General features: G+C 42.6%; 1 protein-coding gene across 3 annotated transcripts; it reads left to right on the forward strand.

Annotated features, from left to right (window-relative positions):
* Positions 1 to 618: 618 nt before the first annotated feature.
* Positions 619 to 23222, forward strand: col1a1a (collagen, type I, alpha 1a). 3 transcript variants are annotated; one of them, XM_018698476.2, is made up of 49 exons: positions 619 to 876; positions 3122 to 3313; positions 3613 to 3635; positions 3971 to 4006; positions 5533 to 5625; positions 7423 to 7491; positions 7579 to 7623; positions 8400 to 8453; positions 8546 to 8599; positions 8692 to 8745; positions 8894 to 8947; positions 9043 to 9096; positions 9737 to 9781; positions 9898 to 9951; positions 10044 to 10088; positions 10568 to 10621; positions 11368 to 11466; positions 11753 to 11797; positions 11993 to 12091; positions 12483 to 12536; positions 12625 to 12732; positions 13544 to 13597; positions 13723 to 13821; positions 13918 to 13971; positions 14074 to 14172; positions 14292 to 14345; positions 14436 to 14489; positions 14627 to 14734; positions 14834 to 14878; positions 15628 to 15726; positions 15853 to 15960; positions 16301 to 16462; positions 16584 to 16637; positions 16773 to 16880; positions 17007 to 17060; positions 17418 to 17471; positions 17575 to 17736; positions 18014 to 18121; positions 18317 to 18424; positions 18550 to 18603; positions 18837 to 18944; positions 19127 to 19180; positions 19282 to 19389; positions 19485 to 19538; positions 19674 to 19781; positions 19962 to 20241; positions 20458 to 20648; positions 20983 to 21225; positions 21539 to 23222. In XM_018698476.2, the coding sequence occupies exons 1-49, from the start codon at positions 795 to 797 to the stop codon at positions 21683 to 21685; spliced, it is 4344 nt and encodes a 1447-aa protein (XP_018553992.1). In that variant the 5' UTR covers positions 619 to 794; the 3' UTR covers positions 21686 to 23222. The 3 variants fall into 3 exon arrangements, with proteins under 3 accessions (XP_018553992.1, XP_018553993.1, XP_018553994.1); XM_018698477.2 differs by lacking the exons at positions 16773 to 16880; positions 17007 to 17060; XM_018698478.2 differs by lacking the exons at positions 11753 to 11797; positions 11993 to 12091; positions 12483 to 12536; ... (5 more) ...; positions 14292 to 14345; positions 14436 to 14489.
* Positions 23223 to 24665: the final 1443 nt, after the last annotated feature.

Here is a 24665-nt window from a genome sequence, read left to right on the forward strand (position 1 = left end):
TGCAGCCATGTTCAGCACATGTTAACACTCTGACAGCTAAAGCCATAAAAACACTTTGGAAAACTAAAATAACTGTGAGAAATCCACAACCAAAAACTACTGTAAAAAGTTCAAGAATTTATCTTAAACAAAAACAACCAAAACCTGGCTAAAACTGTATGTTCTGAGACATTAGTTTGTGAACTAAACCTGAACTAAAACTAGAACTGCTTTTAAAATCGAAAACTGAAGGTAGACTACCAGAAGCAGTCTGAAATCAAAGTGAACCAGGAAGTAGACCAGAACCAGAAATAAAATGTGGATTAAACCCATGTACTGCTGGAGGAGAAGATCCTCCTCCGACCCTCCGATGCTCTTCAGGATCAGGTTTCCTCCTGCTCAGCTCCCCCTTCTTTCTCTGATCCAAACTCCTACTCTTGGAATCATGGAAGGAGGGACCTGCTTTTTTCTCCTTCTTCTTTCTCTCTTTTCTTCTGTTTTTTTTTCTCTTTGAAGGAGGGGTCCATTCTTGTCTTCCCTAAACGTGAGCGGCAGCAGCGGGTAATGAGGGTGCGTCCCCAGTCGGTCCAGTCTCCCAGCACCTCCCAGTTCTTCAGGCTCCCATATAAAAACCCTGGTGGAAAGTGAGTGTAGGCAGTAGGGAGTTTTCTGCTGGGGTCAGGAGGACTGTGAACAGACAAGCGGACCCTGCCCCAAACACCCGTGTATGAGTGGAGTGTAGCAGAAAGAGAAAACACCCCCAACTTTTTTCCTCTCTTGCCTCAAAGAGTCTACATGTCTAGTGGCATCTAGACATGTTCAGCTTTGTGGATTTGCGGCTGGCGCTGCTGCTCAGTGCAGCAGTGCTCCTGGTCAGAGCGCAGGGCGAGGACGACCGTAAGTTTCATCATTTTACTGGAGCTTCTCAACCCTTTTTTGTTTTTTGTTTTTTTTTTTTTTATGGTTTTTGAAAGTGGATTTTCTCTTCGTGGGTGGACGGCTGCTGAGATCTAGACAGAGAAAAGAAGAAAGGAAAAAGTTTGAACTAGAAATAAGAACTTTGATGTGCTTCTCCTTTGTCTCCTCATAGATAGATAGATAGATAGATAGATAGATAGATAGATAGATAGATAGATAGAGCAGCTTGCAGTTTAGACAGTACAGTGTGCATACGTAATGCACTGGGCATCTCAAGAAGGCCTCTCTCTCCCCTTCTCCTTGTGTTTGTCGATGTCTCTCTACCTCCCACCTCCCCCACATGCATGCACAACGAGTTGCTGCAGGTTTTCCATACTTTCCTCCAGGCAAGGGCTTCTTATGGAGACTAACCAAACAATTCTTCGCTGTATCAGATTTGAACCCCATTTTTCTGACTTGAAAAGCCTGAGCATTCCATGGCATTTTATCAGTCTGACACTCTGTAACTAGGCTGCCTGTACCTCAGCCTCCCCAAAAGTTCATCTCAACCTAAAAAGCTGGTAAACTCTGCAGTTCTGGATAGAGGCAGCAGCAAGGATTACTCTGCTTTCCAGCAGATGCGAGTCAGATAGGGAAAGCCTCTCACAGGCCTGATTGATGTGGCAGAGTAATTCACTGCCCTGAGGCCAGTGGCCAGGTGAGAAAGAGAGAGACTCACATAGGGAGGAAACAGAGAGAGAGAGACAGGAAGAGAAGGAGGTGAGCAGGCATAGTCTTGTCTGATGGAAATATCTGACCTCTACAGCCTGAGCAAGCCAACACTCTGTAACAGAGTTTACAAAAGCTCAGATGTATGTAAAAAGTAGATAATAGAGCATAGAAAAAGAGGTCACATGCAATTCAGTGGAACAAAGGCCTGTGTTGGTGTTTAGACACAAGCAGTTTCCTCCTGTAAGAGGACAAAGAAAATCAGTCTCACAGGCTCAGCTCTGGAAACAAGAACCAAGCAGCTGGAATTCTATTTTTCCAGATGTTCCCCTTGTCTGGAAAGGACTCAGATGTCTGCCTGCTTGCCTGTCTATCTGAAGCAGATGTGGTTTGACCCTCTGAACTGTGTCAGAGCGCCACCCAGAGGCCTCTCTCGCCACCTACAGCCACATCTGGCCGCCACGTCCCCCGCGCACCTCCTTTTCCCCCTCCTCCTCCTCCTCCTCCTCCTCCTCCTCCTCTTTCTTTCCACTCTTTTTCTTTTTTTTTCGTTTTTGTTTCCTCTAATTGCAAACACATGCGGAGTGTTTCCATCGGCTACTGCCAAGCCGACAGTCTGCCGCGCTGATGCTTTTCCTTCTGAGCTCAGCACTTTGGCACGCTGGGAAATGTATAAACCCTACAAGGAGCCTCAGTTTGAACTTAGTGTCGCTGAGACATCTGCAGCAGCAGCAGCAGCAGCAGCAGTGATGGAGCTCAGGTCGGAAAATGTGACTTGCTGTTAAAGCGAGGGGAACGATCGCTTGTTCTTCTTGTCAGAGGGAAATTAAATCACTCGGAAACGCGCGTGCTCGTGCGTGATGTGATCATGTCATGTGATCTGCATCCAGACACAGCGTGTTGGTGCCCTCTCTGTCACCTCAGCGTGTCCTCTTTGTGGTCCTATTCTGAGGCTACGTGCCTGTTCAAGCCTCTCCAACGTTCACTTCTCCAGCTTTATGTTTCTGCCTTATTCGTTTTCTCTTTTTGTCATCATAGTTTTTAAAACAACACATCTGTTTATGATAGTGCACTTTAAAACGTTCCCTTCAACTTTAAAGTGCTATTCAAAACAAAAATACAGGCTTATCAGAACTGTTAGAAAATATCCGAAAATGATGCAAAATTATATTCTAACTTCATTTTGAGCTTATGCAATATGGGTCTGAGTATTTCAGGAAATAATCAAATTCGTTAAAATAGTCTTTAAATGAGTAATAATAATAATAATAATAACAATAATAGGGTATTTAGATTTTTCTATTTTATAGTCTATTTATGTATTTGTTTGCATTTTATATAATTTTTAACATTTCAATCATTTTCAGATTTCAGAAATATTTTCATTAAGTTTCATGTTGATTCGCTGTTGTGTTTCTGTGCACCTGTGTGTTCAGGTATCTCACCTGCTTGTCGCTGTCTCTCTCTCTCTCTCTCTCTCTCCCTCTCTCTCTGTCGCTCACTGTCGCCCCCTCAGGCACGGGCGGAAGCTGCACCCTGGACGGCCAGGTGTTTGCGGACCGTGACGTCTGGAAGCCGGAGCCATGTCAGATCTGCGTGTGCGACAGCGGCACAGTGATGTGCGATGAGGTCATCTGCGAGGACACGACAGACTGCCCCAACCCCATCATCCCCCACGATGAGTGCTGCCCCATCTGCCCCGACGACGGTATTCTTTCGTTCTTCCTCTTCGTTCTTTCTTTCTTTCTGCTACTTTTTTTTTTTAAATCACACATAGACACATTGGACTGCACTCCAGCACTAAACACATTATGAATCCCCCCCACAAACACACATGCACACACTCATTTTCCTCCAGCATCAGATAAACTACAGCTAAAACTACGTCCTCCCCCTGCTGTGAGAAAACAAATGTGCCACCACCACTACATCAATCATGTCATGATTTCAGGATCCCTGATGATGATTGATTTTAACTTTATATCTGTGTGTGTCTTTTCTCTGCAGGCTTCCAAGAGTCCAAAGTTGAGGTAAATATTGATTGTTTGAATATTGATTAATTGATCATAAATCACTTTTATCTAATGCTGTTCAGAGTCAATAGAGTTAGCATCATCACAAAAACAATATAATTTCGTAAAACAAAAATACTAAATTGGTTTGATGTAACTGTGTAATATTGATTATTGATCACTGATTGATGGATGATTGACATATAAGATGACAATTCTTAAACTATAAGTGTTGTTTACTTGGCTAAAAGAATTAGTACAATTGCTTGATTATTGTCAGCAATAGAACACTATTAATATGATTTAGTTTGAATCAGACACTGAGACACTTTTTTTTTTTTTTTAATCCACAGGGACCCAAGGGAGAGCGTGGACCCAAGGGAGACAGAGTAGGTTCACACTCTCATTCTTGCATGATTCAATTATGGTTCTTTGGTTCCTGGTTATCTCAGGGCCACTTGGTGCATTTGAGGTCTGGCACTCTGTGTGTTCATGTCAGAGCAGAAGCAGATAAAGTAACAAAAACTTCATGTGTTGACATAATTTTTTTTTTTTTTTTAAACAATGTCAACACATCTCCCTCCAGTTCAGGGAGATGTGGAAACAGGACTCAGATTCTTTAACCCAGTCCAGTCCAGCCCAGATTATTGATTGACTGCTGTGTAAACAGTAGCTGTTCCAAATGGCATCAGGTCCTTTGTCATACTTGTACATGATATTTAATGGTGGATTTTTCATTTAAGGAGTTTTCTTGCAAAGCAGTTGCAGTCAGTCTGCAAAAGGTCCAGAAAATAGCAAATAAATATTAAAGTGCCCATGTAGATTCTTAAAACTGCACTGAAGTGTGATGTTTACATTTTGTTACCTCCACTTCTGAATTAAGTCAGTATCTCTTGTTTCTACATGTCTTTTTAAAGCAGTAATGTAAATTAAAGCAACAGAGTTTGTCATTCACTGAGAGCAGTGAAATGATTATTGAGTGAAAAAATACCAGGGGTTCAAGCTGAAACCTGCAGACTGAGGGTGAAATAGTTTGGAGAAGGATGGGAAGTTGACACTTTGCTGAGCTGAAGTACAGTTAGAAACTGTCCAATATTAGCACACAGATTGCTATTAAGATATAATTTTCACAAGAAACACAGAACTGACTGATATTCTCAAAAGTCATAGTTGCTTTTATATCTTTTTTTATTTTCTTCTACAAGGTTTAGAGTTGGAACCTAAATTGATGGAATCTCAGACTAAATTTGATTTTAATTTGATCATTTAATCCAATTTGTCATAATTGGATTTAATTCAGCCAGCTGCAGATGTATCTTTGCTCAGGTTTTATCTGAAAGTCTAGAGGACTCTTTGGCTATTTTCTTTGGGCCTACTCACCTGCAGCTGAGTTGATGAAGGTGTTTATAATCAAAGTAGAAGTTTTCAGTCATAATTTTTATAAGGTATTCCTGATGTTATGATGTAGAATTCATTATAACCATTTATTTTCAGCCTGCACTGATGATACTTTTTGATTTTTTGAAAACCAAATACTTTTGGACTTTTCTTACCCTTCTCCTTCATGGTGACATGACTACCACTAGGCCGTTCCTGGTTGGTCACATGGTCAGTCTTGTGGGGGAGTAAACTGCATCTCCTCCAGGTTCAATGCTGCTTTCAGCACTATAGGGAGCAAGTGAGCCTGTCAAGACACACAGGAGATGATATGATATACACACAGATCTGTTATGATGATGTAACAGGAGTGTAGTGTCATGTGACTCAGGGTTGAACAAATCAAACAGTAGATGTTGTGGTTTTCTCTCTTTGTATCTGAGTGTTTGCATCACAGCCCTGCATCCAGGTGGCCCTTTTATTCTGACTCTTGAGCCTGACCCCTCCTTTCTTTTTCTGTCTTGTCCTGCACCTGCAGGGTCCTCCTGGTCCCCCTGGTAACGATGGTATCCCTGGCCAGCCCGGACTTCCTGGACCTCCCGGCCCCCCTGGACCCCCTGGCCTTGGTGGAGTAAGTTGTCTGGGTTTTTTTTTTTTTAAATTGACTTATTTGATTTTATTTTACTGGCAACCAGACACTACCCAACCTAGGAGTTGAAACAAAAGTCACATGACTCATACATGTGCTACTCATTTATCAGACAGAGCTCTGATATTGTGTCAGCCAGCCTTCCTCTGTGGTGGTCAGACAAGTTAAGAACACACACACAAAACCATTAATTAATGCCCCACTACCCATAATTCCCTTTGTTTCCTGTGGTTTGTTAGACTACATTCTCATATCAAATGAAAAGCACCTAAGTGCTTCTGTTCTCTAACATTTCAATATCTCTGTGCTGTTATTTGGTGAATGGCATAAAAATGGACCAATATAAGCCAATCATAGCACACTGAACTCCACTGAAGTTTTCATCATCTTGCTGATCCATCACACAATCCAGTTTTGCTTAAAATGACTAACTCTTACTTGGAGTTTAGCTTTCAGTCTGGGGTCAGAAAGTCAAGAGTTCATTAAATGCTGGTGGGAAGATGCTTAAGATGCACAAGCCAAGATGCTATTGATGCTTGTTTGATCCGTTAATTCATTTGTTTATTGTCGAGTGGTTGGGTTTACCATGGGAAGAATTTCCTACCCACAGGCCTCATCTTATCATGCTAAGCTAGCATTACCAGAGTCTCACAATCTAATTTAGTATGCTGATTCAGTTTATGAGTGACAGTCCAAGTTAGCATACAAAAGTAACACTGACTCTTTAGAATACACAGTTAACATTCCCAGGTTAATTCTGCATTCTGTTGTAGATTTAGGGCTAAGCTAACATGACATACAATCCCCATCTAATTTGCCATCCTTATGCAGAGCTTTACCACAAACTAAATGCTCACCACAAATAGCTGCAAATATCAGTTAGTGTGTTAATGTAGAACTGACTGCAATGCTAATGGACCAAAAAAATGTCAGTGGCAGACTTCTGTTTTAACTGAGCTCTAAGCTAAACTAGACTCTAAAGCTGACATTAACCTAGATTTACCACACCTCAAATAGCATATTGTCCTTCTACTACAGTGTGTGTGTGTATGTGTGTCACAAAGTTGCTTTTGTGGTCACTTAACATCAGTAGCATCTGAAAGGAAGAAATTGAGTTCAACCAATTGTATATAACCACAATAAGGTCAAAGGTCAGAGGATTATGCTCGCTGACAGAGAAATGAAGGAACCAAAGTGTACACTCAAATCTAGAACCTGCGTTATCACTGGAAGAGCATCATTTTGGAAAATACAACAATATGATGGGATATGGTAGAGAAGAGCAGTAAACAGGGACACATAGTTGGACACTTATAGTTGTTAAAAACCAACTGGAGCAAATCAAAGTGCACTGTGACATTAGATCTGACCCTGTTTTGTTTGAGGTTGCTCCTGCAAAGATCTCAACTGTCATGATTTGATTGAGACTTAATTCAAGCTGTTTTGACTTGACTGCCCAAAATAGATGTTGTTTTGTCCATGAGGTCCTAATAGGTCATTGAAAGGGTGAAGATTGAGGAGAAATGGGTCTTGACCTTGACATAAAAATGAAAATGCAGTGTTTTACAATGTATGAAATAGTATGCCAATTATATGTTTTACATATAGTTATATTTTTACAACTGGCATATAATACTCCAGGACAAAAAAATGGAAAGTTTAAACCTAAACATAGTCTAGGGAATTGACATTTTAAAACAATATGCCTTGTAAGAGAATATGAATATGTACAAAATGCTATTTCTCTGTGCCTAACGTGTCCATCTTTGTTTTTTCCAGAACTTCTCCCCTCAGATGTCTGGTGGCTATGAAGATAAATCTCCTGCCGTGGCTGTGATTGGACCTATGGTAGACACATATACATACATACACTGTATTATTTCCCTGTGAATTCTGATGATGCGGTGTGTGACCTTGCCTGTGTTTGATTGACAGGGCCCAATGGGACCCCGTGGACCTCCTGGACCTCCTGGTTCTAGCGTAAGTACATCACTTCTTTCTTCCTCATCTCAAAATGTTGCAGATTTAAAGCTGTGAAGACAGAGCATACGCGTATACATCAGCATACACGTATACATCAGCATACACAATGCATCATGATCACTACTCTGTGGTTAGTTAGTGCCACACACAAAAAATGCTGTGCAAGTAGACAAACTGCCTCTTACTGCATATTCAGTTACAACAGAAAGCAAAAAAGGAGACATATTGAATACAAAGTGAATGGAAAGACACATCTGTCTGGAGCAGTATGAGTTGATGTGAAGATGCATCCATGTGAACTGAAAATGTCAAAAATTTAAACATAAAAGTACAGAGACCAGGTAAAAAAGAAGAGTGACTGGAAGGAAGTAACAGAAAAACATGTGTTTCCACTCAGTCGGTGGCTGAGCTGAACACAAATGCTCTCCCACAGACACTGTTGCTGTTTCCATTGCCTACTAGTTTACACTAACATCTGTACTGTTGGTACACTGTTTGGGTTGAAACAAAAACGGTCCAGTTGTTAGACTTACATTGCTGCATTATCCTATGTGCTTCTCACTAAAATATGAATTATCAGCACCAGGAAAGATCTTAAGCCAGACAGCAGCCTAAAGCAAAGCTTCAAAGCAGCAGTGAGACAGCACAGACAAATAATGCCTTCTGTTTGAAGTGGCTCTAATATGCATATGCATATTATCAAAATACCATACATATTTATACAGCAATATGACAGTTTTAGTGATTGTATTTTGGTGTGTCTCCCCCTACAGGGACCTCAGGGATTCACTGGCCCCCCTGGTGAGCCTGGAGAGGCTGGACCTTCTGTGAGTATTAAGAACACAGAGGCAAATACACACTTACACTGCATCTTGCTAGTCTATAGCCATTGTCAACTAATGTGTGTCTTTCTCTACAGGGCCCCATGGGTCCCCGTGGTCCTGGAGGCCCTCCTGGAAAGAACGGAGAGGATGTAAGTCCATTGGATCTCTTTATATTCATTAGCTATATCTCAGATTAGATTACAGAATGACTTTATCATTTCTCTGCCTTTCTTTTTCTTAGGGTGAGTCTGGCAAACCCGGTCGCCCAGGTGAGCGCGGACCTCCCGGTCCACAGGTAAGTTGCCATTGCAGCATAATTCTTACTGATGTACAGCAAGTATGTTACTGTGCATCAGTAAGAATTTGTTAAGAAAGTTGTTAAGTAATAACAACCACAGAGTTGTGATATTAAATTCTGCCCCCCTATGTTATCTTTCTCTCAGGGAGCCCGTGGTTTCCCAGGAACTCCTGGTCTCCCTGGAATCAAGGGACACAGAGTGAGTGAAAACTTACATTTCCTCATTCAGCAAACCACATATCAGCAATATGGCATCTCCTAATTATGGACGTGTATGTCTCTCTTTCTCTTTAGGGATTCAGTGGTCTGGATGGTGCTAAGGGAGAGACTGGTCCTGCTGGACCCAAGGTGACCGTCCCTCTTTGTTTACTTGCTCTTCCATATCTTCCATGTCTCAGTGTAGAGAAATGTCTAAATAGTGTCAGTAGTGATAGAAGTAGTAGCTGTAGCAGTGGCACCAATAGTAATAGTGATAGTAGTAGCAGGAGCAGAACTTGTGCTCATAGTATTAGTGGGGTGCTCAGTGAATAGTACTGCAGTTTCATGAAGTTAGGGAACTGAAAAGATACACGTTGAGAAAGAATGCATAAAATTAAAGTTGCTGACATTATGATATTCAGACTTTTAGTCCCTAAAACTGGCTCCTATATTTCCTGTAATGCAACCAATAGCATCTTTTCTTTAGATCTGCCCTGCCATATAAATGCACGTCTTTCAACTTTACACCCCCCAGTTTCTAATGCATGCATGCATTTCTGTTAAAAATGTTTAAACCTCAGGCCCACTCCTAATGACTTACAAGCTTACTTTTATGTGACCCTTTAGGTATTAGTATTATCTGTGGTCACAGTGGTGTCACAAGTAGTAGCAGCCATATTGGCAAGCTGTTAGCTTGTATTAGCCATATTGACCAGATTGATTATTATTGATAAATGATGCTACAGTTTCTATCATTCTCACCACCTCACCTTTGTGCCTGTATGTTTAGGGAGAGGCTGGAGCTCCTGGTGAGAATGGAACCCCTGGTGCTATGGTGAGTCAAACAAACCTCCTATGTCTTTTATGTATTTGCCATCCTGTTATTCCTCTCCCTTCCAACTGATGCCAATTTAAAGAGTATGACTGACTGACTGTCTTTCTCCATCTCAGGGACCTCGTGGCTTGCCTGGCGAGAGAGGCCGTGTTGGTGCTGCTGGGTCTGCTGTGAGTCAACATATACACATTCAGCTTTTGCATTCAATCAGTCCATCAGCAAATGACAATATCAACCAATCATGTTTGTCTGTGTGCTGCAGGGAGCTCGTGGTAATGATGGTGCTGCTGGTGCTGCTGGACCTCCTGTAAGTCATTCTCTAAAGCTTAAATTTTTCCCAGAACTTCAGAACACAGTTTTTAGTGTGAACATCCATGAACATGCAACTCTGTCCTTTGCTTACCATTTTTGAATGTACAACTTCCAATGACCCCTGCTATTGAAAAATCTCCAGAGCAATCTTGGCTACTTTTCCAAGTGAAAAGGTCATAAATAGCACTTAAATCACACACAATAAATAAGCTCTAACACTCCCAATTAAAAATATATATCCTTAATTGGGTGTAAATGTAGCGTAAATGTATTTTTGTAAGGTTATTGTATTAATTTTCTCTTTCTTTCTTTGTATAAGTCCTGTTATCTAAGATGTTGTCATTAATAGTTTAGATTTTGCTCTGTTGAACAGATCAGCCAGATCAAAAATTATTTTGCTGTGTTAACAATGGTAACACTAGTCATTTGAATCTGCTACGTTCATAATCTTTTTATTTTATTGTGTCTTCTCAGGGTCCCACTGGCCCAGCTGGACCTCCTGGATTCCCTGGTGGCCCTGGAGCCAAGGTACAACTAAGCCTTGAACATTTTGCTTCAACCAATGTTCTCTTCTCTTCTCTTCTCTCTTCTAAGGATCATTAGAAAGTCACTGACATGGCTGTGCAGTGCTTTGCAGAATTAGGTAGTTGACTTTAAATTTGACGTTTGACCCAACACGGGTCACATGGAGTGGGGATCATACAGGGTCATAAGAGTTGCAAAGGAATTCTGTACTATGTTCCAATTGCATATTAATTGCATGCTCAATCAGGTTTAAGAATATATAGTGTGTTCATACAGGGAAATAATACAATGACAAAATTAAGTGTCAGTATGGATACTACACTACTACTGACCATGCTGTTGACAACACTGGAAATTAAGAAGTTGCTCATGGCTAGGGACAGTAATAATTACAGCTGGGTTGACATCAAGTGTACAAACTTTGGTATATTGAGAAGATCAGTATTTAGTGATACTGTATGATATTACGATGATTTTTGAATTAGCTCTACTTTTGGTTCATTTTTGGCTGGGATTTGGTGTAGGAGACATAAGCAGTGGCATTTAAAAAAGAACAAAGCCACACTGACTTTTTAATCATTTTTAAATTAAATACAGCGTAACCTAAAAATAGAATCCCCTCTTCTTGTATATAATCTTTCCTTCAGCCTTTTTGCTTTGATACCAGTATTTTTCATTGCTCTACAAGTATTTGACCATGGTTTGGACATGATTATCTAAGTTTTGTTCTTTGTTCCTCCTCTACCCAGGGTGATGCCGGACCTCAGGGTGCTCGTGGAGCTGAGGGCCCCTCTGGAGCCCGTGGTGAGCCTGGAAACCCTGGACCTGCTGGCCCCGCTGGACCTGCTGTAAGTACTAACAATAATATCTTAATTATTGTTAGAATTCTAGACTTTTATTGTGCATTGTCTTCCCATCTAGAAAATGGCAGTCCAAATTTGGGGACTGATATTTTCTGAACAGGAAGTGGACCACAAAATAATTATTTGTGGCTCACTTTCAATTTCACAAAGCAAAGTATTAAATATAGAAAGTAAAACGTCCTCACTGGCTTAATGGTATCTTAATCATTCAGAAGAACTCTCTGGCTTCTGGATTGTTGATGAAAATTTTTCTCCTTCTTTCTCCTCTCAGGGAAACCCCGGAACTGATGGAGCCCCCGGAGCTAAGGGAGCCCCTGTGAGTATTACATTTCCTTTATAGGCATGTCAGAGTTGAAGGTTTGAATCCCTGTCTAGCTCAAAAGGTTGAGTAAGGCTCTAACGAAGCAGCCAGGGCTGAGTTTTTATAGTTAGCATAGACACAGACACTCATTATTGCCAGTACAATGCAATATGATGTGACTGTGCTGTTGTTGTGTGCTGCCCCCTGCAGGGTGCTGCTGGAGTTGCTGGAGCTCCCGGTTTCCCTGGACCCCGCGGACCCCCAGGAACTCAGGGTGCTGCTGGCGCCCCTGGACCAAAGGGTAACACTGTGAGTAAAGCACTCTCAGAACTAGTCAAAGCCAAAACTAGCATTTTTTTCTGTCCCTTGTGATGAACATAATTAAAAACAAGTCCTCAGTCCAAACATACATAAGTAAAAGTGAAACTACTGAACCAAAAGTAAACATATTACTTTTACTTACTTTTTTTTTTTTCTAGTGCTTTTTCTGTTTGTTGTTGACAACTATTTGTGTTGTTTTTGTTTTTGTTTAGGGTTTTTGTTTGTTTCCTTGTATTTGTTTTTGAGCTCTACATAGGTTATTATTTAGTTTTTGTATATGTCTATTTGTTTTAGATGACTGATATCAGTTGCTACTGAACTGTTTTTGTTATTTTTTAATTCATCTGTATATGATTGCGTATTTGATTGTTTCCCTCAGGGTGATGTTGGTTCCCCAGGAGCCAAGGGAGAGGCCGGTGCCAAGGGAGAGGCTGTAAGTTCACCACAGTCATCAGCATGAACCTTAGTTCGCTTGTCATTTCTACACATTTGGTCACATTCTGTCTGTGTGTGTTTTACAGGGTGCTCCAGGAGTTCAAGGACCCCCAGGACCTCCTGGTGAGGAGGGCAAGAGAGGAGCCAGAGGAGAGCCTGGTGCTGCAGGAGTCCGTGGAGCTCCTGGAGAGCGAGTATGTATCTTAACGCAATTTTTATTACATCAGCGTATATGGTATAATATTCTTTAAACTAACTATAGTGGGGAGGGAAAGCAATAGAGTTTCCTTCTGATGGTGCATTCTTACTTCAAAGAGAAAAAGTGTATCTAATGTATCTGCATCTAATAGAGCATCTATTTAGAATCTTTTTACATTTTTTGCATAAATTACCATTTTAAGGCACACTAATTTGATTACTTTTGTGTAGCTACAGACTTAACATGACTTTAAATAAATAAAAAAATAAAACAAAACAAAACAGAACATTATGCTGGCCAGTGCAAATTGGATTAAATGTTCTTTTCTGCTTGGAAACCAGACAGAAGAAAGGTCAAAATATTTCCTACTTACTGTATATGATATAAGTCTCTATAGGATAGGGTACAAATAATGCAGACATCCTCATCTCATCAAGACCATGTAAAAAACATTCTAAAGCTCCTGCAGTCCAGACAAAGTAGAACCGTAAATGACATATTGTGCATGATGGGCAAACAGAAAAAGGCTCAAACAGAACAGAATGGAATAAACATAGATTACGCTTGGGGTTGCAGAGTCTCATGCTACCACTAGGTGGTGGAAGAAATTTAAACTAAAGTTTGCAATCAGTCCCAACAGTGCTGTAACACTTAACTAAGATTGAGTAGAATTTTCCACAATACACATGGAATACACAAAAGATAGGACATGATTCAGCTCATGCTATAGGGCATCCATGTCTACATGTAACAGTGTTGGCTTTTGCTCGTAGGACTAAGCAAGATGTGCTTGATTTTCTTTATAGGGTGGTCCTGGTGGTCGTGGTTTCCCTGGTGCTGATGGCTCTGCTGGACCCAAAGTGAGTAAAACATATAGACACACACTGATACCTCTTTCCATTTCATTTTTGAGATGCTTCAGAATGGTTTAGATTTTACTAATCCTGTCTGCCTTTTTTTTTCTCTCTCTCTCTGCCTATCCTAGGGTGCCCCTGGTGAGCGTGGTGCCCCTGGATTGGTTGGACCTAAAGGTGCCACTGGTGAGCCTGGCCGCACTGGCGAGCCTGGTCTGCCTGGAGCTAAGGTGAGATACCCTACTAACAATCTGTCACATAATTGTCACCAGCATAATTTAGCCACTGTACAGACTCTCCTCTGACCCCTGACCTCTGACTTGTAGGGTATGACTGGCAGCCCCGGCAGCCCTGGACCTGATGGCAAGATGGGACCTTCTGTAAGTTCATCTTCACTATAATAATTTTTTTATCATAATATTATCAAAACACTTACAGTTGAAGATTATGTAAATTGATCCTTAATTAATCCTCCTGAACAGGGAGCCCCTGGACAAGATGGCCGCCCCGGACCCCCTGGCGCTGTTGGAGCTAGAGGCCAGCCTGGAGTCATGGGATTCCCCGGACCCAAGGGAGCCGCTGTAAGTAATGTGTCACAACTGCTTTACAGTATACTTGATCAGATTTTTCACTAGTCAGTGGGCTAACTAGGCTACTGATAAAATCTCTGGTGACTGTGCTTTTCTATTCCTGTTTGTAGGGTGAGGGTGGAAAGCCCGGTGAGAGAGGAGTAATGGGACCCACCGGCCCTGTTGTAAGTTCTCTACACTATCTACTGTACTCTACTATTTTCTTGTCATGTATAGATCCTGTGTGACTAAAAGTCTGCCATCTTTCTTCCCAGGGTGCTCCTGGAAAGGATGGTGATGTTGGTGCCCCAGGCCCTGCTGGACCTGCTGTAAGTAAAACACATGTCCACATTAACACTTGGCTCAGCTGCAGTATCCCTTATGCGCCTGATGGCCTCTCACTACAAGATACTTCAAACTACACATTTCTGTTAGCCCTGACACTTCCCCTCTTGCTCATTTTCAGGGTCCCGCTGGCGAGAGAGGAGAGCAAGGAGCTGCTGGAGCTCCTGGATTCCAGGGTCTTCCAGGACCCCAGGGTGCTGTTGGTGAGACTGGAAAGCCCGGAGAGCAGGTACTGACTGAGGTTGATCGACATACTCTGATCAAATGGATACTTTCTAGTGAATTAAAGCATTAAATTGCCTCTACCTCTATTTCTCTGTCTATCTAGGGTCTGCCTGGTGAGGCTGGAGCCCCTGGACCTGCCGGAGCCAGAGTAAGTTACTCATTATCATCATATCACAATTACTCAATAGTCTGATCCCAGCAGTATATTTAAATGGAGACTCAAAATTGTATATTAGTTTATAATGAATACATTTCTACCAACAACATGACAAACAGTTAAGAAAAATTTTGTTTTTGTTGTTGTTTTAAATTGATTCAGCTATGTAAGTTAAAATTACCTAAAATGTTGGTTGAGAATGTAGGTTACTATAACACAGTGAACTGGCTCAACCTTTGCCCTATTTTATAGCCCAAACACTGTTAGCAAAGAGCTGCTAGCTAGCTAACTTGCCAACAGGTTCTTTTAGCACATTTAACATACTGATGTTAATGCTACTACCTGCTAGCTAATAAGGCTAATACTAAAGAGATGTTGGCTAGCTGAGCATGATATGATGATGATATGGCTAGTTTTAACTTACAAAAAGAAGGACCTCCAGTAATGCCACCTGAGGAAAGTCACTTCATAAAAAAGAGACTTGCTTTCCAGATAGTTATCTCTGTTAATTGGAGTGGTGTGTGAAATGTATGTTTTAAAACAGATGTATTTCAAGATGAAAGCATTATACCTCATATTAGTTAGTACCTCCATTTGGGGAATACAATTGGGGAATACAATACAATACAATCCACCTTTTACAGAAGCGAGCCACAGTTACATAGATCCTCATGAGTTGTTTGACCACTCCTGCACTCCTATTTCAATTTACCTAACTCTCAGCTACCTTCTCCCTTCAGGGTGACAGAGGATTCCCTGGTGAGCGTGGTGCACCTGGACCTATTGGACCAGCTGGTGCCCGTGGATCCCCTGGAGCTGCTGGAAACGATGGTGCTAAGGTAAATCCTGGTGTATATTGAAAGAAAATAATGGATATCCTGTGATCAGGTAGCATATTCTACCTGATTTGATTTCTTTCTCCTAATCCTTCTTGCCTTGCTCACCTACTTTCTCTTCCTCCTTAGGGAGATGCCGGAGCCCCTGGTGCTCCCGGAGCTCAGGGTCCTCCTGGACTGCAGGGAATGCCTGGTGAGCGCGGTGCAGCTGGTCTTCCAGGACTGAGGGGAGACAGAGTGAGTTGTGTCAACAGTATTCCTTGTATATACCATGGCACGAGGTGTAACTAATAACTTCAGATGTACATTAGTGCACTAGTAACACTTTCAGGGTTATTAGAGATGAAACACATTAAAGTAACAAATCTTTAATCAGGCCTTCCACTATGATGAATCTGACCAATTTAAAAGCCATCTCCACCATCCACAGCAGCCCCCCATTATCACCACATTTAAAGTTTCTACAGTAATTACTGGTCTGTTGTAGTACAGCTTACAGAATGCTCACAGTATTACAGGATCTAATGTATGATCATCCCCTTTGTACCCCAAACCCCCCCATCATCCAATAACTTAGGGTGACCAAGGAGCAAAGGGCGCTGATGGAGCTCCTGGTAAGGATGGTCCCCGCGGTTTGACTGGACCAATTGGACTTCCCGGACCTGCTGGAGCCACCGGAGATAAGGGAGAGCCTGGTGCCGTTGGACTTGTCGGACCTGCTGGAGCCCGTGGACCCCCTGTAAGCAACAGTCTGTCTGTCCCTCTGAGGATCAGTAAAGGAACCTTCAATTCAAAGTTCTCTAGCCACTTGATTTGTGAATCTTCCTTGGTTGACATTTCATAATCCATCTCTTTCTCAGGGTGAGCGTGGAGAGGCCGGACCACCTGGACCTGCTGGATTCGCTGGACCTCCTGTAAGTCAGTTCTCCATGAATGTCCTGGCTTCTCTTACCAACCGTTTTCCTTTTGTTTGCAGCTTTATCACAGAATTTACTGAAAAATGATTTTTCTCTCTCTCTCTCTCTCTATCCACCACCATTCCAACTCAGGGTGCTGATGGACAGCCTGGTGCTAAGGGAGAGCCTGGAGATAATGGTGCTAAGGGAGATGCTGGTCCCCCTGGTGCTGCTGGACCCACTGGTGCTCCTGGACCTCAGGTTTGTGAACTTATAAATTTTTTTCACCCCATCACATTATGGAAGATGCAGTAATTTGCAATAAATAGCTACATTGCCTGCTACTGGTTATCCCATGTTGACTGATACTATGTTGTGTCCTTTCAGGGTCCTGTTGGAAACACTGGCGCCAAGGGAGCCCGTGGACCTGCTGGACCTCCTGTAAGCCACCACTCCTCTTATTCTCTGTCTGTCTCTTCCTCTTTAACATTTAAATTTATACCAACCACCATCAGTTCTTAGATCAGGAATATCTCAAGCACTACTGTAGAGGTCAGAGGTGACAATGTTCCTGACCAAACTGAACTGTTATGAGAGCTGAGCAAAGAAAGTTGAAAGCACTGAAAAAGTACTCTAGACACAATACTCTATAAAACATGTTTAAACTCAGATGTTTCACTTATGTTGCACAACCCCCCATTGTTTATGATTCATCTCTGTTTTTTAATTGTTTGCACTGACTTAATACAGCAATTTTCCAGCCTCTGTCACCTAATATACCTCTGTCTGTCCCCTTAGGGTGCTACTGGCTTCCCTGGTGCTGCTGGCAGAGTTGGACCTCCCGGCCCCTCTGTAAGTCTTTCTCCAATGTTACTAGCACTTCTTGTTCCTGTGGCTGAGGTCAAAGTCCTGGATGGTTTTTAACAGTGCTATTTTTTACCCCTTCCCTACACAGGGCAACCCTGGACCTCCCGGACCCGCTGGACCCTCTGGCAAGGAAGGACCCAAAGGAAACCGTGGTGAGACTGGACCCGCTGGTCGCCCTGGTGAGGTTGGTGCTGCTGGACCCCCAGGAAGTTCTGGAGAGAAGGGTAGCCCTGGCGCTGATGGTGCACCTGTAAGTTTTCTGTACTGCAGACCCGTATAACACAAGAATGAGCCACTTCCACCACAGTCTATCACAGAAGCAAATGACTGATTTCCAATAAATGTCAGATTGAGTTGATACTCACTAAATTAAGAAATTATTTTAAGCAGTAGCAGTGACTTAAAGTCACCACATTTTCACTGACTTCATGCAGCTTTGGTTTAGATGTTGGTTACTGTCATTTCTGCCACCCTGCACCTTGAAGTCTAACCAATTTTTCTTTGTTTGTCTCTGTCACCCCATGCAGGGTAGCGCTGGTCTGCCTGGACCTCAGGGTATTGCTGGACAGCGTGGTATTGTTGGTCTGCCTGGACAGAGAGGAGAGAGAGGCTTCCCCGGCCTGCATGGACCTGCTGTAAGTTTTAAGTTTTACAAATCAAATCACTTCTCCTGAAAAGGAAAACCCTGATAATGAATGGGAAATTCTATTTTGTTTAATTAGTAACTTCCCATGCCCATGCTGCCTAAGCAAACCCAGATAGGCTTTTAACATTTAGAAAAGCATCTGAGAATATTACAATTGCACTGATTGTGGCTGTGTCACCCACAGGGAGAGACTGGAAAGCAGGGACCTGCTGGCCCCGGTGGTGAGCGTGGACCTCCTGGACCCATGGGACCCCCTGGACTGGCTGGAGCCCCTGGAGAGCCTGGACGCGAGGTATGATGAAATAATTGCAGCTGAGAACAACAAAGCTAACTGTCTGTCTTTCATGTACAAGTGTTTATAAGTCAACACTGAAGGTGTTTCTTAATCAGTTAACCTGCTGTGTGCTTTTGTTTTAGGGAGCCCCTGGTAACGAAGGAGCAGCTGGCCGTGATGGAGCCGCTGGACAAAAGGTGAGTGTATCACTAACTGACCAGCAGCAGACACTGATACACTGATTTAGGTGAGCATCTACTGTAGTTAGCTAGCGGAAAAGCTATCATTATCACACACAGTAAAGTTTCTACATAAACAAAATCAGTGGTCAAATATCTGACTGCTTCCAAGGAAAGACTTTATTTGAGCATTTTCCACCATTACAGACCTTGAGCTGGTGAAATAAAGAAATTTTGTGTTTGCATTTTAGGGAGAACGTGGAGAGACAGGCGCTGCTGGAGCCCCTGGTGCCCCTGGACCCCCTGGTGCCCCCGGACCTGTTGGACCCGCTGGAAAGAACGGCGACCGTGGAGAGACTGTGAGTGATGAAGCCACCCTGATAATTCCACGGTTTAGTCACCGCCTCAGTCTTTTTATGAATTTGTCAAACTTCATGTTGATTAGCCACAGATATTACTGTAGATCTACTGAAGATGACAGCAAAAATTGCATTTCACAGCAACCTGCCTCTACGTAAAACTGATTTTTCTTCTACTTTAGGGACCTGCTGGCCCAGCTGGCCCTGCTGGCCCTGCTGGACCTCGTGGCCCTGCTGTAAGTAACAATATCAGCACCATTAATAGACCATTACAGTAGATGGAACATTATGCTGACAAAGGCAAAACAAAACTTCATCCCCTTTTTCCTTCCAACAGGGAGCTCCTGGACTCCGTGGAGACAAGGGAGAGACTGGAGAGGCTGGAGAGAGAGGCATGAAGGGACACAGAGGATTCACTGGCATGCAGGGACCTCCTGGACCTTCTGTATGTAACCTTACTACACTTAGTGCATACAAACAGCACATAATGTATTGAATACATACTCAACTTCTAACTCCTTTTTTTGTTTTTGTTCATAGGGACCCCCTGGAGATCAGGGACCTGCTGGTTCTGCTGGACCCGCTGGTCCTAGAGTGAGTTAATAGGCTTCACAATCTTTAACTGCTTAAAGCAGTTTTACGTTTTCATATTTCATTTTCCATATCTAAAAGTGTTTGGTGGGACTTTACATTTAGACACTTTAAGGTTTTCCTCTCTTCTGTCTGCAGGGCCCTGCTGGATCTGCTGGTTCTCCTGGTAAGGATGGTATGAGTGGTCTGCCCGGACCCACTGGACCTCCTGGACCTCGTGGACGCAGTGGCGAGATGGGACCTGCTGTAAGTCTAACAAACTGTTTAACTATCTATCCATTCATTTGTTTATTTATTTTGTGTCTCCTAACTCAAGGAACAAGGAGGTTGTGATTTTTAAGCGCACCACAAACCTGTAAGCAGTTACGAATTAACCAACTTCTTCTCTTGTTTTTTTTCCCTTCTTCTTTGTCCTCCTCTTGACAGGGACCTCCTGGACCTCCTGGTCCTCCTGGAGCACCTGGAGCTCCTGGTGGTGGATTCGACCTTGGCTTCATCGCCCAGCCTCAGGAGAAGGCACCTGATCCCTTCCGCATGTACCGCGCTGATGACGCTAACGTTCTCCGTGACCGTGATCTGGAGGTGGACAGCACCCTGAAGAGTCTCAGCCAGCAGATTGAGCAGATCCGCAGCCCTGATGGCACCCGCAAGAACCCTGCCAGAACCTGCCGTGACCTCAAGATGTGCCACCCTGACTGGAAGAGCGGTGAGTATTTTCAATACAATGGTAGGACAATTGAAAGGGTAGAGTGGTGGTTGCCCTAATGGACATTAATAACCCTTAGAAGAATTAAAATGACTGGACAAATAGTAAACTTAAGATACCATAAGGTAGTTGGTAGATTTGGGATTGGGGATATTGCCTGGAAGACAAATAGGAGTTCTGATTTTTTCTGATTTTTCTGAATTCCTTGTTCTTTAGGTGAGTACTGGATTGACCCTGACCAGGGCTGCACTCAGGATGCCATCAAGGTCTACTGCAACATGGAGACTGGAGAGACCTGTGTACCCCCAACTCAACGCGAGGTTGCCCAGAAGAACTGGTACGTCAGCAAGAACATCAAGGAGAAGAAGCACATCTGGTTCGGAGAGGCTATGAACGATGGCTTCCAGGTAAACATCCAAATCTTAGAACTTCCTCACTCTTAGCTCCTCCTCCACCTTTCCTTGGTTTCTTTGATGTCTCTTTAATCGCCTAATCCTGTCCATCTTCATCCTCCTCTCATTGCAGTCACTAACCTCATCCTACCCATAGACTCCATCCCTCCTTGCCCTCTCCTTGGGTCATCTTCCATCTCAGTTCCTCCTTTCTCAGCCCCTCCTCTCTTCTCCTTTTTCCTCTTTGTTTATCATTTATTCTTCAAACTCCAACGTAGTCCTTTGTCTCTTATCCCTTCTCCACCCTCACAGTTCCAATCACAAACTCCTTCCTCTCTTTCCTACACAGTTCGAGTATGGCAGCGAGGGCTCTCTGCCTGAGGACGTCAACATCCAGCTGACCTTCCTGCGTCTCATGTCCACCGAGGCATCCCAGAACATCACCTACCACTGCAAGAACAGCGTTGCCTACATGGACGCCAATGCTGGCAACCTGAAGAAGGCCCTGCTCCTCCAGGGCTCCAACGAGATCGAGATCAGAGCCGAGGGCAACAGCCGCTTCACCTACAGCGTCCTGGAGGATGGATGCACGGTGAGAAATCTTTACTTGATATTCTGATCCCAATTCCACTCACAGCAGAATTAAAGGAATTAGATGTCAAAAATCAATTCAGCAATTCAGAATCCATATACATTCCCTGATGGTGGCTTTAACTAAGACTGCAACATAAAGGAGTACATGAAGACATCTTACATGCATGCTATCTACTGAAGTTTTGCAGTTCATATGCTTTAAATAAGATTTCAAAAACCTAAAAGCAAAAACTTGAAATTTCCAGTATTATCTATGCAGTGGCCATTTTGAATATTGACTTTAACTCCCCTTTCTCCTTCTGCTTTTCCAGTCACACACCGGTACATGGGGCAAGACAGTCATCGACTACAAGACATCGAAAACATCTCGTCTGCCCATCATTGATATTGCTCCTATGGACGTTGGTGCTCCAGACCAAGAGTTTGGCCTTGAAGTTGGACCCGTCTGTTTCTTGTAAAAAGAGAAATCTGGACTTGAAATTGTTGTTGTGTGTGTGAGTGTGTTTTATTTTTTCTAGCAGTCATCTCTCTAAAAAAAAAACCCACCAAAACGTTCTTCTAATGCCATTTTTCTGAAAAATCCAACCCCTCGCTCCTGATTCTACGACTTTCCATTCGGCCGTTGTTCCGATGGTCCACTTTGCCTAAAACCTGCACTTCAACAAGATGGCAGTGATGTGGCAGTGTCTGCATCATTGTCTTTGGGACCACTACTTTTTTCGTTTCTGACTTTTTTTTTTTTTTTTTGGTTTGTTTTGTTTTATTTTTTTTTTACCATCACCAACACCAAGGATCCCGTAGAGAAGACATTTTGTTTCACTGGCAACAAGAAAATAATATATGCTTCTGTAAAGTGTAAAAAATTACTTCCCCTCTTCATCCAGCCAAACCAGGCCTCTCTGGAGTTTACAGAAACCAACAAGAAACACACAGGTGACTTTTGTATTTTTATACACCACTGCGGTGAGAGGAATGAAAGGACAGTCCCAACAGACAGAACCCAATTGCTTTGTACCACGTTTCAGGTGTTGATGAATAAACGGTGAAACTGACAGCCATGTTTGTCTCTGTTGTTCTGCCACCCTCCTCCATCTACCCCAGACAAGGCTGACAACTCCTTCCTCCTCATCCGCTGATGTTGTAGCTGTTGTGATGTTTGTCGTTGTGGTCACTTTCTTGTTTGTTTCTCTCTGTTTCTCCCTGTTTTCTAAAGAAAAGTCACATTAAAACCACCAGCAGAGAAACATGGGTTTAAACCTCTTTTCTGATAGAAAAAACATATCCTATGGCTACCTCAGAAAGCAAGGAAATCCAGCTATGAAAAAGAGCCCAGTGTTTTAGAAATGCCTGCAGTACTTGTGGCGATTGGTGGGGTAGTCAAGGTTTATTGACACTTTAGCAGAAGCAGAAACAACTAAAAGGTGCTATTCTTTCTTTGAAGTGTCCTGCCTGTTCAGTATGGCTATACTGTTCTGTAGTGTTAAGGTCACTCTGGCATAGCAGGGCCTTCTTGGTGCTAAAATGAAACCACAGCTTTTATTCTTGGTGTCCAGAATGAGACAGACTTCCTCAGTTTCCAGCCTTGGTAGTACTGGCAGTGAAACTCTAGCTCTGTTTTTGAGTTCAAGTGAAAAGTGGATCTGCATCTCTTCATCACACTTTTTGGTTTTATGTTTTGAACTTGCTGTCCACCTTTCTGTCATCCAAATTCTTCTCCACCTCTTCATCCACACATCTCTTGTGGTCAGTTTCTTGTTTTCTTGTGCGAAGGGTAAATTTTCTCAAAGAAAAAGTAATTGGACTCAAAAAAAAGTTTTTAAAATGCACAGAAAGAGAGCCATCAGCAAAACGTTTGTGAGAGAAGGCAGACAGACACACCTATGGGGGAAAAACACCACAAGGATCTGTACCTATTTTGTATATGTATAATAAATTGAGATGTTTTTAATTATTTTGAATGCTGAAATAAAGCATGTTAAGTGGTCTAACATTGAATCCTGCCTAATTCCCTGACTGACTCACTGACTGCCCCCCCCAACCCCCCTAAAAAGCGTTATACCTCTTTATACTTTCTAAACAGTTGTACAGTTGTTGACCAAACGACACTAAGGAAAAGTCTGTTAAATGTCTTTTTTTTCTGCTGCTTGTTCAATTGAAACCTCTAGTAATTCCCAGCCTATCTGAACAGAGACAGATGCTGTGAGTGTGTGGAAAGAGGAAAAGATGCAACAGGAGGATGGTCTGTTGGACCACTGCAGACTCTCAACCTTGGTTTAGGGGCTAAATTGGGTTTTAGCCCTGGCCTTGTTTGCTTAAAAACTCCGTAGAGACTGGGAGACATTTTGAGGCAACAGTTTAACATTTTGCTTTTAATTTGAGTTACTTTTCTTCATAACTTAAAACTGTCAAAAACTGTTTCTCAGAGTGATCAGTCAACAGATTTCCTTTCTGTGGTCTAAAAGGTTGCCCATGTAATATGAGCAACTCAGTAAATGTGACTCTTGACTTGGCTGTATGTCTGAGTTAGAAAAGATGAATAGCTGTGGCCTACCTCTCAGTTGGTGGATACTCCTTGTTGTTGTCAAGCAGTCTAAAAAAGCTGGTGATGTTTTATCCAGGCCAATGAATCCAATTTGAAAACGAAGATTTTGAATATCCATAATCCACCAAGAAAACACATGTAGCTCTGATAATCCAGCACTGATTGTGATATTTGTGCATCTTTTGAAGTTGTCCTGTGGACTCCTTTTATCCAAAATAATCCAGTGTTTCCCCATCCAGGCAGATCATCTGCACAGCTCACACTGAAGAGCTGAGGGGCTACAGGATAAACCTGCTCTGGGCTCAGTCTGTTGGCACCAGCTTGGCTTCACAAAGACACTGATTGTCCTTGTCAAGGGCGGCAGCTACCCAGGAACAGAGGATAGGTTTCCACTCCTGGGGGGAAATCTAGACTATTTCTGCAAGAATCTGGGTCCCTATTTGAGGCCTGAGCAGAGGAATGCTGACCTCTCCAGTTTCAGACACAGAGGAGGCTCTGTTTGCAGAGAGGAAATCCCTCTGCAGGCAAGTGGGACTTCACACTGAGGGAAAACATCAGAGGGATGCTGATGAGGTGAGGCCAGGTAAAAGCTGATAAAATTGTAATGTACATGTAAGACTGACTAGTATTTTTTTTTTAAAGCAGGGTCAGTTCACATGAATTACAAAATAGAAAACATCAAATGTTGTGCTACTTAAAACACATATAAATATGTTTTCTGGATTATGGAAAGTAACAAGGACATTGTTTCAGGGACAAAATGTCAAATGTTTTTATCATTATCATTATGAATTACTGAAGGATGAACCCAGAATCCTGATCAACAGTGGAAACTGATGCAAATCTTGTTCACTCTCAGTTGATGGGTGACTCTGAGATTAAACCGGATTCTGTTT

The sequence above is a fragment of the Lates calcarifer genome, linkage group LG11, assembly GCF_001640805.2.
Source record: "Lates calcarifer isolate ASB-BC8 linkage group LG11, TLL_Latcal_v3, whole genome shotgun sequence".
NCBI lineage: Eukaryota > Metazoa > Chordata > Actinopteri > Centropomidae > Lates > Lates calcarifer.